Genomic DNA, 15,686 nt, shown 5'->3' on the forward strand with positions numbered 1-15,686 from the left:
CAGTATGCATATAAATAGCGAGGGGAAAATGTTAAATCAGCTCCAGAAGAAAACATGTTGCTGTAAAATGAGAAACACACCGATCCGGGGTCACAAGAGCAGCGTGTAGATGAAATGCAATCAGGGCTCAGCCAGCATCCATAAAATGAAGGACTGGAGTCCAAGTACATGGGACCATATGTGGAGATGCACATGGGGGCTTCACCTCTGCAGCAATGTAGGGCACGGCAGGCCCTCCAGGAAGGAAAGGGATGATATATGCTATGTACTTTGATCATTTCCAATGGCAAAAAGGTATAGACAGTATTAATGAGGACACAAAGCAACACAGGATGGGTATTTGGTGAATAAAGCAACATCTTTAAGAAATAAATGAAATTTAAAAAAAAGTTTTGTTTTTTTAAAAGGCCATTTTGATTCCGCGAGTATCAATTTGTTATGGATGTGATACATGGATATTTCAAGTGCTATCTCTACCAATAACTAGACCAAAAGAGCTGCTTTACGGGTTTCTATTGCCTCCTCTGTGTTCCACTTGGGCAGTATATCATCATGGGGAGTGGATGGGGTTTTAGCACCTGGACTCTGGTTTTAGGCCACATTACAATATAGACATGTCTGAAAAGGCTGACAATCCTCAGAATACCAGCTCTCCTTTACAGTATGGTGCATGTCACAAAAGGCACCGAGTGTTGCTCTCTGATGATTTTACATAGGACCTGATGGCGCATGGTGCCCTATGTTGCATAGTACCCAGCGTCGTACGTTGGGGTGAGCGATTGTCTTATCTGTGTCTATTACTCTGATTGGATCTATAAATTAACACACATTGATATATATGGATTGTTACTTTATTAGTTTCATTACCATTATTTGGCAACATTGGCTACCCTAGGATTTAGGCACACCAAACCCTACATTGATATTATGACATCATTTGCCTTCCTTTTTTGAGGATTTTCGCATATGTGCGTGATTAATGTGACATGTTTGCATATGATCAATAAAACAATTTTATTGTGTTTTAGTTATTGTGCCTTGGTCTTGTAGGTGTTACTTTATAGTGGTCTACACCCAAACCTCAGGCTCACCGGCTACAGAGATGACCTCAGTAGTGCTAACTCACATGTTTTGCTAAGTACAAAGATGACATTTCAACACCAGTGGCATAACTAGGACAGGTGGGGCCCCAAGACAAATGTTTGACATGGGGCCCCCCTGACCCTCCCCCGCACAAACCACATTTCTGCACTCAGTCTTATGCCCGGTAGTGGCCCCTGCACAGAGTATTAGGCCCCATTGTGGCCCCTACACACGGTATTATGCCCCATAGTGGCCCCTGCACACAGTATTATGCCCCATGGTGGCCCCTGCACATAGTATTATGCCCCATAGTGGCCCCTACACACCATATTATACCCCATTGTGGACTATCGATGAACAACTATTATACTCTGGGGTTTTTTCTGTTCTTGACATTTCCTTTAGCCACTGAGTCAGAATGATATGGATGTATTAAGTTCATATCGATTGATTAGACTTACAATTTTGATTATTTTGCAATGCCTAGTTTGAGCTCAGAAAACCCCACCACACATTTACAACTATAGAACAAGATTCAATAAGCAAAGTAAAAATTCATGCAAATTTGCACTTGGCTCGCAGCTATTGAAACACCGGGCAGATAAAAAGCATTCCCAGGTCATGCTTCATTATCCAGCAAACAAGGTCTTACACCATATAGACAGAGGCAGGAACACCAGTGAAAAGCAAACCTTATGCAGATTGGTTCAAAATTTCCTTTCTGGACGGTGTACAGAAATGTTATCGCGAAATCCATTGTGATGTTCCAAGTATCATTAAAACCATAGGAATCTAAACAACATCTACAGCCAAACACCATTAAACATGCAAACTGTGAAAGATATAAAGCACGCCCGTCTCTCAAAGCTTTCATCAAAGACTCAGTACTCAACGCAGAGCCAAGTTAAGGATCAACGAACGATTAAGGGGCTGAAAGATCAAGAACTCCAAGTATTCTGGTGTGAAACCAATGTTATCAGTGCATGTGACAATAACACGCTGCCTATACTACAGATAGCAAATTCACAACATCTTATGTGAGAACATGACACACGTGACAGTAGGCAGCCAGTCCTTCATAGCGCCTTACTCCACTACAGAAATTACATAAACATTGTTTAATTAGTGATTTTGGCCGGTTCTGGTTCTCGTTAAAGAGATCCAGCTGGTGTCTGACAGTCAGTGGTCCTTAGGAAAAAAAAAAAAAAAAAAAAGGATGCAAATTATCTCTTCGCCAGAAGGAAGAAAAGCACCACTTATACAGTGCCTACAAGTAGTATTCAACCCTCTGCATATTTAGCAGGTTTACACATTCTGAAGTAACTTGGCATTGTGACATTTGGACTGTAGATCAGCCTGGAAGTGAAATGCACTGCAGCAAAAAAGAATGTTATTTCTTTGTTTAATTTTTTTTAAAATTGTGAAAAGTTTATTCAGAGGGTCATTTATTATTCAACCCCTCAAACCACCAGAATTCTGTTTGGTTCCCCTAAAGTATTAAGAAGTAGTTCAGGCACAAAGAACATTGAGCTTCACATGTTTGGATTAATTATCTCTTTTTCCAGCCTTTTCTGACTATTTAAGACCCGCCCCAAACTTGTGAACAGCACTCATACATGGTCAACATGGGGAAGACAAAGGAGCCATCAGAGCCATCAGATGCAAGGCCATCAGAGACAAGATCGTGGAGGGTCACAAGGCTGGCAAGGGGTACAAAACCCTTTCCAAGGAGTTGGACCTACCTGTCTCCACTGTTGGGAGCATCATCCGGAAGTGGAAGGCTTATGGAACTACTGTTAGCCTTCCACGGCCTGGACAGCCTTTGAAAGTTTCCTCCCGTGCCGAGGCCAGGCTTGTCCGAAGAGTCAAGGCTAACCTAAGGACAACAAGGAAGGAGCTCCGGGAAGATCTCATGGCAGTGGGGACATTGGTTTCAGTCAATACCATAAGTAACGTACTCCACCGCAATGGTCTCCGTTCCAGACGAGCCCGTAAGGTACCTTTACTTTCAAAGCGCCATGTCAAGGCTCGTCTACAGTTTGCTCATGATCACTTGGAGGACTCTGGGACAGACTGGTTCAAGGTTCTCTGGTCTGATGAGACCAAGATCGAGATCTTTGGTGCCAACCACACACGTGACGTTTGGAGACTGGATGGCACTGCATACGACCCCAAGAATACCATCCCTACAGTCAAGTATGGTGGTGGCAGCATCATGCTGTGGGGCTGCTTCTCAGCCAAGGAGCCTGGCCATCTGGTCCGCATCCATGGGAAGATGGATAGCACGGCCTACCTGGAGATTTTGGCCAAGAACCTCCGCTCCTCCATCAAGGATCTTAAGATGGGTCGTCATTTCATCTTCCAACAAGACAACGACCCAAAGCACACAGCCAAGAAAACCAAGGCCTGGTTCAAGAGGGAAAAAAATCAAGGTGTTGCAGTGGCCTAGTCAGTCTCCTGACCTTAACCCAATTGAAAACTTGTGGAAGGAGCTCAAGATTAAAGTCCACATGAGACACCCAAAGAACCTAGATAACTTGGAGAAGATCTGCATGGAGGAGTGGGCCAAGATAACTCCAGAGACCTGTGCCGGCCTGATCAGGTCTTATAAAAGACGATTATTAGCTGTAATTGCAAACAAGGGTTATTCCACAAAATATTAAACCTAGGGATTGAATAATAATTGACCCACACTTTTATGTTTAAAATTTATTAAAATTTAACTGAGCAACATAACTTTTTGGTTTGTAAGATTTATGCATCTGTTAATAAATCCTGCTCTTGTTTGAAGGCTCTAACTTATTTGCATCTTATCAAACCTGCTAAATCTGCAGGGGGTTGAATACTACTTGTAGGCACTGTAGGTAGCTACCTTGTCAAGTCATAGTTCAACCCTTAAAGGGAACCTGTCACCATAAAAATGCATTCTAATCTACGGGAAGTTTGCTATAGAGCAGGAGTTGCGGAGTAGATTGATATATTATAATGTGTCATTTAGGTATTGCAATCGCTGTATGTCAGGGAGGCGGTCATATCCGTGATTGATACTACTAGGCCCACCTCCTGGACCTCTCAATATGGAAAGGGCAGAAAATGCAATGAATAAATAAGTTATACTAAATCCTCCAAGTCATCCTGCTCCCTCTTTGAGTGTGGGAATTGGCCCTTGAGTAGGTCGAAATTTCAAGCCCTGAGTATCCAGGACAATGCCGGACATCACAGTCACACTACATACAACTTATTCGCAGTGTGTCTTCATTCTTTAGAGTCAGTATGTGACAGCTTCCAAAAAGCACTAGAATACTGGTTAGGAGATGAAATACATCAGGTAAAATGACATGAGCATATAATACAATATACAGATCAATGCAAGTACTTCAAAACACGATACACCAATATACCTATTGTCCATCTATACAATACACTAAACAGTGAACCCCTACAAAGTTGGCGCAAGGATTTAATACTTCCCATGCAACAATTCATAAGTCCAAAGTCTTTACCTTACCATCTTAGGTTGACACTTACGCCCCTGTCTGTCTGCCGTGTTTCTGTCCTAATCCCTGGAAAACGGAATAGGGGACGGCTTGCTGGAAGTCAGTTTTAAAACCCATTCACTTGAATGGGTTTTTAAAGCAGACCGCCAGTGTCCATATGCAGCCTCTCTGCCTGGAAACTGTTTTTTTTTTTTTTTTTTTTTGGAGCGAACACAAAAATCAGACATGCAGGAGGCGGAGAGGCTGCATACGAACACCGGCGGTTTGTTTTAAAAACCCATTCAAGTGAATGGCTTTTTAAAACTTACCACTGGCAAGCCAACCCCTATGCAGTTTCAGGGCGGACAGCAGGAGTTACTGTGACCACCGCATGAACCAGTTATACTACTGAGGTCTTATATGCGATATGCCCTTTAGGCACTTCCTCAAGCACCAGGGCAGGCAGCTAGTGCCACCTCTGTACCTTCTATAGCTCTTTCCTGCAACAACCAGCTATTAGCAGTAACTCTCTTGTCCCATCTAATGCAATGAATGCTGGGTAAAAAAAAAAAAAAAAAAATGCCCTTACTTGGTACCTACAACCCTAAAATATCACTACCCAGAGATTACAGAGCTAGTCATCTGGAACCGTTCTAGACAAGACATGGAGGAGTCTTTACCATTGCCATATATTTGTTACAAATGAAACATTTTTCCATTACCATTTGTGATTAACCCCTTAATCCACCCGTTAATAAGATTCTAAACCCGTAGTCCAAATCCTTTGACTCTTTCATCTTGGGGAGTGACATAAAGTCAAAGGTTTAACACATTCCCCACTTATATTAGCACTGCTGAGGGTTGTACTGGGTGTTATTGGTTTCTACAAACCGGGGAACATGTTTTATATGGCTTTTCAATAAGGAACTTGAACACATAGGAATTAACAATGTCAATTACACAGCAGGATAGAAGTTACACATTAATAGCAAGACTACAGAAAGCAGAGAGCAGGCGGGTTGCCCTCCACAAATCTGGAATTGCTAGCTGTTATTTGCCATGGTCTAAAGCACAGAATTTTAGTATTTATTGGGGTATTTATTAATGTGTTTACGTCAGATTTCTGGTGTAAAAACATTGCAAACTGTGGGGTGGAGACTTTAAATACCAGTTGCAAAAGGAATTGCAACTGGTGTTTTTGCATCTTCCATACCACGTTGAAGAAGGCAAAAGTGGTGTGGGAATTGTGTAATATAATTTACGCCAGTTTGGAAATCTATGCCAGCCATAAACTGCTGTAAATTTCAGCACCCAGTATATTTCAATACCCAGCAAAGGAGCCGCCACATTTATGAAGCATGTGTGCGATAACACCTCCACTATAGGATATGGAAACCCTTGCCAGTCTTCCTAAATATGCCCTATAGGGCTTAAACTAAGGATGAGGTCAACGGGAAATTAAAGCTTTAAAATAATCAAATAATAAAAAAAAAAAAGTAAAATACAAAATCCAGTTAGGTTCACATCTGCGCTTGATCACTGTTTGGGAATTACATCCCCCATTCCTCTTGAAAAGTGCAGCTTTCTTCGGGTGGAAACCAGGCGGACCCCATTATAGTCTATGGGGTACATGGGTTTCCATGGGTAACTGATTTTTAAGCAGATTGGGTTTCCGTTTTTTGGAACGGAGACCCCAATGCGGGTGTGGAGCTAGAGTCAAGAACATCCAACAATCTGTTATGTTATGGATCCTCAAAAAAGCTATAAAGGGATTTGATTGCAAAATTACTCAACATACTGGGGTAAATAAAAAGATAAATATCAAATCTGTATTGAATAACCTATTATGGCAGGATAATACAGATAATATGCCCAAGGGAGTTACCTAAAAAAAGTAATCAGAATTTGAAGCTTTGGTTGGAAACACACATTCAGTTATTGGTGTAGTTTTCTGAGCCAAAGCCTTAAGGGACTCTGTCTATGTTCTTTGAATTCACTCCTGGCTTTAGCTCAGAAAACCGCAACAAAAACTGCATGTGTGATCCCAGCCATTATAATCAGAAGGAATAGATTTCCCTGCAGCTACCCAAATCCTGGCAGTACACACAGGCTCTTCTATGACAGTGTCTGCTGGGCACTGGCAGAATGCAGACTGCAGTAAACAGGATTTGTATACTGCTAATAGACTGAGCTGGGACGGGAGGAAAAGGGGTTGTCAATAGGTAGCTGAACTTGAGGACCACATTTACTTAGTGGCTCTCTGCTCTTGTTAAACAAAAGGAGTCTTGAGCAGGGCACGTCCTTCAATGAGATCTATATACCTAATATATGGGCATAGAATAACCCCTATTTATTGCAGAAGCCTATAAGATTATATCTTTCTGCTAACATGGAGTTATATGGGTTACATCTCCTGCATTCTATCTATGAAAAAGATGCAATTATTTCACAACTATGCTGGTCATGACTACAAATGCAATCTTATAAGCCATCTGCTTTATCTTAAATGTTGTGCTATCAATGCAGAAACTACTTAAATGAAGGCTTTAGGGGATAGACAGATCCTGACATCCCTGAACTGACATACAGGGTCACACGATAACCACATACACATGACCTGCACTTGGCAGTCTGGGGTGCGGGATGATTGCTCCACTCATTACAACTTTCCCTTATTAGTTGCTTCCTCATTGCTTAGGACTCCAGAACATTACATTATTGCTCGGTGAAGTAATCCTCTAGTTTTCCTTTTAACCCCTATAGAACAATGTCGCAAAGCAAAAGCGTGAAATAATGAAATGGTGATCATGAGCAGAGCACATATCTTATGCACATCAGCAACAGCTAAAGCTGTCCAAATTCACTACAGTCAGATCATAATGATGTCTCCGAGAATGTCCCATCACTTGTGGAATGCATCCGTCAGGAGCGAGAGTCTGGGAACAAGCTCTATCCTTACCACAAACATATGAGGACACTCACATCATAGTAAAGGCGGAGCTAATCCTAGTTAGGAAATTGCTTAACTAATAGTTCCCAATGTCTCAGTTTTAGTAAAATGTAGTATGTGACCATTTCTCCATCAGTAGATGCACTGGGTTTGGTTCTGAATGTCAAGTAATGCTTCCCACACCCTGCCAGTGTCTATGGGCATTTTAGGGTCACTAAAGGGGGAAAAAGCATAAATTATGGCATTGTTAACTACCTTTCACACAGTACAAATTTTTTTTATATATCGCATGTAAAGCGGCGTTCACACTACCACCGCAGGTTTTCCATCGTAAGCCTCAGAGAAACTGGACAGCGGACGGCTTGCCAGCAGTCAGCTTTAAAACCCATTTGAATGGGTTTTTAACGGTGACCACCGGTGTCTGTATGTGGCCTCTCCACCTGGAAACAGTTTTTATTTTGTACAGAGACAAAGTCGTACATGTAGGACACTGTGTATAAAAAAAAAAAAAAAGGTTTCCAGGCAGAGAGGCCACATACGGACACCGGCGGTCACCTTTAAAAACCCATTGAAATGAATAGGTTTTAAAGCTGACCGCCGCAAGCCGTCCCCTGTCCGGTTTCCCTGGGGTTTACAACAGAAACCCTGGGGCAGACAGCGGCGGCAGTGTGAACTCAGCCTTAGTGGTTATCTTCAACAAAAATAAAGTTGCAATAGTTTTCAGATTACAAATTCATTACTTAGTTTTATTAAAACAATTACATTTTAGAACCCTTTGATATTCAGTTTGCAGCCAGATTCCGACATGCTGAATATAATGACTGTGTATCAGCACAGCTTCAGTCCTGAATTTCTCTGATCCTACAGCCCACAAGGGATCTCTTTTCCCTGTGACGACAGCGATGGTCTGTATGATTTTCACCCCACGTGTGTATTTCACCCCATTACTTAATACTATGACTCTCTACACCATGTGATCTGCTCATCCAAAAACTTAGAGGCTTCTCCCACCTGCTTTAGTTTACAGTTCACATCCATCTGCTATCATCTTTATACAGGGCAATGATCATTGGAACAATTATTCGTACAATATTACATTCCCAATTACTGTCCTGTGTGAACTTATCGCCTGATCAAACAACAATCAAATATTTTTTTATTGTTATTTACAACTGTTGTGCAGAGGTTAAGATCATCATTTATAGGTGGCGTATGACCTCTTGGGGGGGAAGTTTTGCTAACAATAATGCAAAGTATTGGTGATGAATGACCGGTGAAGGAGAGCAGGCCAGGAACAGTCTGCTCTCAGAAGCATCAGGATAGCCAGCTACATGAAGAAGTTGCACAAACGCTACACCAGCAGATATTTTAATGATGTTTTTCAGAGCGTTGCTTAATTTTTCATTGACGAAGCAAATGAACTATAAAAAAATTGTAAAGGCTTCTATAGGCTGTAGCTCTCAAAACCATAAAGTTAATGTTAATATGGTATATTATGACCAAAATCCCAGAACAATTCTACTTGAAGCAAATGAGATCTCAACCAGAGCAGGGATGTCTCTATAGACATCTGGGATTATGTTATGTTATAAGGCTAATAGTGATCCACATATAGAACTAAGATATACAGTATTAACAAAGCCTTCCTTAAAATTTGATATGGCACTGTGTGGTGTAAGTCTGACTGATGGGATTCCCATAACCTCATAGAATTGCATACAAGGCTCCACATTGCTACACAGAGCTGACCACACACATAGCCATAACTTGCAGCTTTATTTGGACTTAATACAAAATCCAGAATGCTGCTTTAAAAGCATGTACCATTTATAAACCTGTTGTCAGACTGGGGTGCCTAGGGCTTAAGAGTGAAATAAATTTTGAGAGCCCACTATACAATCACAAATATTATCCAACACTTTGCAAATTCTTAAAATGCTGCCAAAATATATCATACTGACTGGCTGAAAGTCAGAGTTGTGCCTTAGCATAGGTGAATTTGTAGTGGTAATGCAGTCTGTCTCATCACATTGGGCAGGATTAAGGGTAAGTTCACACGGAGTAAAATGGAGTGTATTTTGTAACGTTTCGGAGCGTTTTTTGGAGCGTTTACTGAAGCTTTTTTTACACGTGTAAATGCTCCAAAAAACGCTCCGTAAACGCTACTGAAACGCCACGTGTAAAAAAAAAAAAAAAACACTCCAAAATACACGTGTAAATTTTTCACACATGTAAAAATTACACTCCAAAATACACTCCATTTTACTCTGTAAATCTGACAGATTTGCAGGTTTTCTCCTTCTTTCCTCCCCAAGGGGTGGGCATACTTTCTGAACATCCTGGATCCTGGGGTATTCCTTAATCTGTCCCTGGATAAAATATATTACAAACGCTTCTTACAATCTCCTTTACTATTCACATCAGAATTCAGGCCATCAAAGGGGATGCCAATATGCAGATGTATTTCTATACTGTAATATATATATATATATATATATATATATATATATATATATATATATATATATATATATATATATATATATATATGGCTGGATATATCCCATCATGTCCAGCCTTTTGAGATGTATTCTGTTGGTATCTATAGACCACCACAATGTTACTACAGACTATTTCTCTCTTCCTTAAGACCAGGACGCTTCTAGAGAGTAACACTGCTCTCAAGTGGGAAGAATCAGTACTACAGCCTAATTTCAACTGATTCTTTAAACTACACTGGAAAACTGAAAACTAGTTGTTAGGAGTCAGAACACAAGGGCCACACACAATTTTAGAACACAAGGGCCTGAGTTACTAGTCTACACTACTAAAGTTACATAGCGGTTTTTCTTATAGGACAGTAAATTGAGATGCAAAGAGTTGTGAACAGATGTAAGGATCAGAGTGCGGTGACTTACCTTCAGCTTTTCCAATTCTTCCCTGTGCTTCCTTTTTTCTTTCAAAATATCAGCTTGGTATTCTGTAAAAAAAGTAAGATCTAAGAGTGAGCGCCAAGGTAATTCCCCTACTACCATGTAACATATCATCTATACTGTAGCAGTCTACAGCACCTAACCATTACATGTACAGTGTTTCACCACGTTCACAATGTATAATAATAAACTATTCAATATGATAAAAACAACAATGAATTTTCCTATTCACTCTGCTCCAACAGTAGGATTAACAAATCGGGGATAGGGAGCATAGTGTGAAAAATAAAGCCTTAAAGGGTTGGACATGACTGGACATACAAAGTAACCTAAATAATGAATACGTATGGACCAGGTAGCTGCCTCCCCCATATTGCCATAGGAGGGAGTAGAATATCCTTTCAACCATTGGCCTGATCCTTTGTAGAAAGGATGTTAGTGCAGATTATCACCAAATGAACTTGTCTATGGCTAGTCATACACTTTAGGCAGCTCACATCTATCCCTCACAACCCCTCTCCATATACATGCACACTTGGCTTGGCCAAGCATTCATGTGTTCTGAATGAAGAAAGGGGAGTGAACTACTGGAAGAACAACTGTAGTGTGAATGTGGAGCGTCTTAGAAACTCGTTCTGCAAACACAGGTATCTACACTATGACTTCCATAAAGAACATACCAGCTAAAAATAAAACCATAAAAAAAAACAAACCCAGCAATACCGTAATATTTTCTCCAGTACAGAAGACAGACAGCCATCTTCCCCACAAGTGTGCAGCTCCTTTGCAGTAGGTAGTGAGTGACATGATCAGTAATACCACAAGCCCTCTCCAGCATAATGATAATAAAAAGAACAGCTTGAACATATTTGAGTCAGGTTCATACAAAAAAAATAAAAAAATAAAAAACACAAAAAACACCTTACAATTAGAAAGCCTCTCCCTATCCTGAACAGGCTGGTAACAGAAAACAGTAGACTGTCTCCTCTTTAGTAGAGATGAGCGAACACTAAAATGTTCGAGGTTCGAAATTCGATTCGAACAGCCGCTCACTGTTCGAGTGTTCGAATGGGTTTCGAACCCCATTATAGTCTATGGGGAACATAAACTCGTTAAGGGGGAAACCCAAATTCGTGTCTGGAGGGTCACCAAGTCCACTATGACACCCCAGGAAATGATACCAACACCCTGGAATGACACTGGGACAGCAGGGGAAGCATGTCTGGGGGCATAAAAGTCACTTTATTTCATGGAAATCCCTGTCAGTTTGCGATTTTCGCAAGCTAACTTTTCCCCATAGAAATGCATTGGCCAGTGCTGATTGGCCAGAGTACGGAACTCGACCAATCAGCGCTGGCTCTGCTGGAGGAGGCGGAGTCTAAGATAGCTCCACACCAGTCTCCATTCAGGTCCGACCTTAGACTCCGCCTCCTCCGGCAGAGCCAGCGCTGATTGGCCGAAGGCTGGCCAATGCATTCCTATGCGAATGCAGACTTAGCAGTGCTGAGTCAGTTTTGCTCAACTACACATCTGATGCACACTCGGCACTGCTACATCAGATGTAGCAATCTGATGTAGCAGAGCCGAGGGTGCACTAGAACCCCTGTGCAAACTCAGTTCACGCTAATAGAATGCATTGGCCAGCGCTGATTGGCCAATGCATTCTATTAGCCCGATGAAGTAGAGCTGAATGTGTGTGCTAAGCACACACATTCAGCACTGCTTCATCAAGCCAATACAATGCATTAGCCAGTGCTGATTGGCCAGAGTACGGAATTCGGCCAATCAGCGCTGGCCAATGCATTCTATTAGCCCGATGAAGTAGAGCTGAATGTGTGTGCTAAGCACACACATTCAGCACTGCTTCATCAAGCCAATACAATGCATTAGCCAGTGCTGATTGGCCAGAGTACGGAATTCGGCCAATCAGCGCTGGCTCTGCTGGAGGAGGCGGAGTCTAAGGTCGCTCCACACCAGTCTCCATTCAGGTCCGACCTTAGACTCCGCCTCCTCCGGCAGAGCCAGCGCTGATTGGCCGAAGGCTGGCCAATGCATTCCTATGCGAATGCAGACTTAGCAGTGCTGAGTCAGTTTTGCTCAACTACACATCTGATGCACACTCGGCACTGCTACATCAGATGTAGCAATCTGATGTAGCAGAGCCGAGGGTGCACTAGAACCCCTGTGCAAACTCAGTTCACGCTAATAGAATGCATTGGCCAGCGCTGATTGGCCAATGCATTCTATTAGCCCGATGAAGTAGAGCTGAATGTGTGTGCTAAGCACACACATTCAGCACTGCTTCATCAAGCCAATACAATGCATTAGCCAGTGCTGATTGGCCAGAGTACGGAATTCGGCCAATCAGCGCTGGCCAATGCATTCTATTAGCCCGATGAAGTAGAGCTGAATGTGTGTGCTAAGCACACACATTCAGCTCTACTTCATCGGGCTAATAGAATGCATTGGCCAGCGCTGATTGGCCAGAGTACGGAACTCGACCAATCAGCGCTGGCTCTGCTGGAGGAGGCGGAGTCTAAGATCGCTCCACACCAGTCTCCATTCAGGTCCGACCTTAGACTCCGCCTCCTCCAGCAGAGCCAGCGCTGATTGGCCGAATTCCGTACTCTGGCCAATCAGCACTGGCTAATGCATTGTATTGGCTTGATGAAGCAGTGCTGAATGTGTGTGCTTAGCACACACATTCAGCTCTACTTCATCGGGCTAATAGAATGCATTGGCCAATCAGCGCTGGCCAATGCATTCTATTAGCGTGAACTGAGTTTGCACAGGGGTTCTAGTGCACCCTCGGCTCTGCTACATCAGATTGCTACATCTGATGTAGCAGTGCCGAGTGTGCATCAGATGTGTAGTTGAGCAAAACTGACTCAGCACTGCTAAGTATGCATTCGCATAGGAATGCATTGGCCAGCCTTCGGCCAATCAGCGCTGGCTCTGCCGGAGGAGGCGGAGTCTAAGGTCGGACCTGAATGGAGACTGGTGTGGAGCGACCTTAGACTCCGCCTCCTCCAGCAGAGCCAGCGCTGATTGGCCGAATTCCGTACTCTGGCCAATCAGCACTGGCTAATGCATTGTATTGGCTTGATGAAGCAGTGCTGAATGTGTGTGCTTAGCACACACATTCAGCTCTACTTCATCGGGCTAATAGAATGCATTGGCCAATCAGCGCTGGCCAATGCATTCTATTAGCGTGAACTGAGTTTGCACAGGGGTTCTAGTGCACCCTCGGCTCTGCTACATCAGATTGCTACATCTGATGTAGCAGTGCCGAGTGTGCATCAGATGTGTAGTTGAGCAAAACTGACTCAGCACTGCTAAGTCTCTGCATTCGCATAGGAATGCATTGGCCAGCCTTCGGCCAATCAGCGCTGGCTCTGCCGGAGGAGGCGGAGTCTAAGGTCGGACCTGAATGGAGACTGGTGTGGAGCGATCTTAGACTCCGCCTCCTCCAGCAGAGCCAGCGCTGATTGGTCGAGTTCCGTACTCTGGCCAATCAGCGCTGGCCAATGCATTCTATTAGCCCGATGAAGTAGAGCTGAATGTGTGTGCTTAGCACACACATTCAGCTCTACTTCATCAGGCTAATAGAATACATTGGCCAATCAGCGCTGGCCAATGCATTCTATTAGCTTGATGAAGCAGAGTGTGCACAAGGGTTCAAGCGCACCCTCGGCTCTGATGTAGCAGAGCTGAGGGTGCACAAGGGTTCAAGTGCACCCTCGGCTCTCCTACATCAGAGCCGAGGGTGCGCTTGAACCCTTGTGCAGCCTCGGCTCTGCTACATCAGAGCCGAGGGTGCGCTTGAACCCTTGTGCACACTCTGCTTCATCAAGCTAATAGAATGCATTGGCCAGCACTGATTGGCCAGAGTACGGAATTCGGCCAATCAGCGCTGGCCAATGCATCCCTATGGGAAAAAGTTTATCTCACAAAAATCACAATTACACACCCGATAGAGCCCCAAAAAGTTATTTTTAATAACATTCCCCCCTAAATAAAGGTTATCCCTAGCTATCCCTGCCTGTACAGCTATCCCTGTCTCATAGTCACAAAGTTCACATTCTCATATGACCCGGATTTGAAATCCACTATTCGTCTAAAATGGAGGTCACCTGATTTCGGCAGCCAATGACTTTTTCCAATTTTTTTCAATGCCCCCAGTGTCGTAGTTCCTGTCCCACCTCCCCTGCGCTGTTATTGGTGCAAAAAAGGCGCCAGGGAAGGTGGGAGGGGAATCGAATTTTGGCGCACTTTACCACGTGGTGTTCGATTCGATTCGAACATGGCGAACACCCTGATATCCGATCGAACATGTGTTCGATAGAACACTGTTCGCTCATCTCTACTCTTTAGGCTTTGCAGATGTATACAGACTTGTGTCCATTCAAAAGTGTCAGCTACAGCTATGAATTCTGAATATTGTTTGCAGTTAACGTCCTGCAAATCCTGGGCGGAAAACAATACAGAGGAAACCTTAAATCTGGAGATTAAGCACATGAATGGCGGTGAGAAAAGTCTCATTTCTTGAACAATCTAGACAACAAAGATCTAGTGAGTAAAGGAACAAAGCAATGATCCTCCGGCAGGTAGTAGCTACATCGCAATTCACCAATATTTGACTCCTTCTGTTGTTAAAACATATCTTTAGTTGTTCATACACTTTACACAGTTGTTAGCTTAAAGGTCATTTGGCAGTCATTCCTCTTGAGATTATATATATATATATATATATATATATATATATATATATATATACATATATATATATATATATACACACACACATACATACACACACACATACACACACACACACACCAATGGCTGGTCAGGTAATGGAGGGGTGTACATCTCTCCAAGACTACTCAGGTGGGTGAGATGATAAAACTCCAGAAGGAATGTTTGTTCTCAGCAGACAACCTTCGTCTGTTGAGCATTTTGGTAAATGCTCAGTATTGGGCTATATTTTTAGGAATGACAGGTAGGTTGGTAGTGGGACCTGTCATTCCACCCCCCTCCAGTCCACACTTTGGGGATGTTCCGGCAGCTACTCAGATGCAGAGAGTCTGCTCATTAAGGGAGCTTAAGAAGCCAGCTCCAGCAGCAGACTCTGGGCAAAGCATGGTTGGAGAGCCAACAGAGAGGTTATATTTTTGGAGTTGTGTCTACTGGCTTTTGGATTTCTGTTATTCTAGGTGAGGTAACTTATTCTATGTTTAGTTA

General features: G+C 42.9%; 1 protein-coding gene across 2 annotated transcripts in view; it reads right to left on the minus strand.

The window, feature by feature from the left end:
• FMN1 (formin 1) overlaps nt 1–15,686 on the minus strand; it is a 184,225-nt gene that overhangs the window by 87,722 nt on the left and 80,817 nt on the right. For both annotated transcript variants that reach the window (XR_012717260.1, XM_075282961.1), the window contains exon 5: nt 10,428–10,489. Coding sequence is in view for 1 of the 2 variants with exons in the window: in XM_075282961.1 (XP_075139062.1) it covers nt 10,428–10,489 (62 nt within the window). In the remaining variant the exon portion in view is untranslated. The remainder of the gene's footprint in view (nt 1–10,427; nt 10,490–15,686) is intronic.

The sequence above is a fragment of the Leptodactylus fuscus genome, chromosome 7 (genome assembly GCF_031893055.1).
Source record: "Leptodactylus fuscus isolate aLepFus1 chromosome 7, aLepFus1.hap2, whole genome shotgun sequence".
Classification (NCBI taxonomy): Eukaryota; Metazoa; Chordata; class Amphibia; order Anura; family Leptodactylidae; genus Leptodactylus; species Leptodactylus fuscus.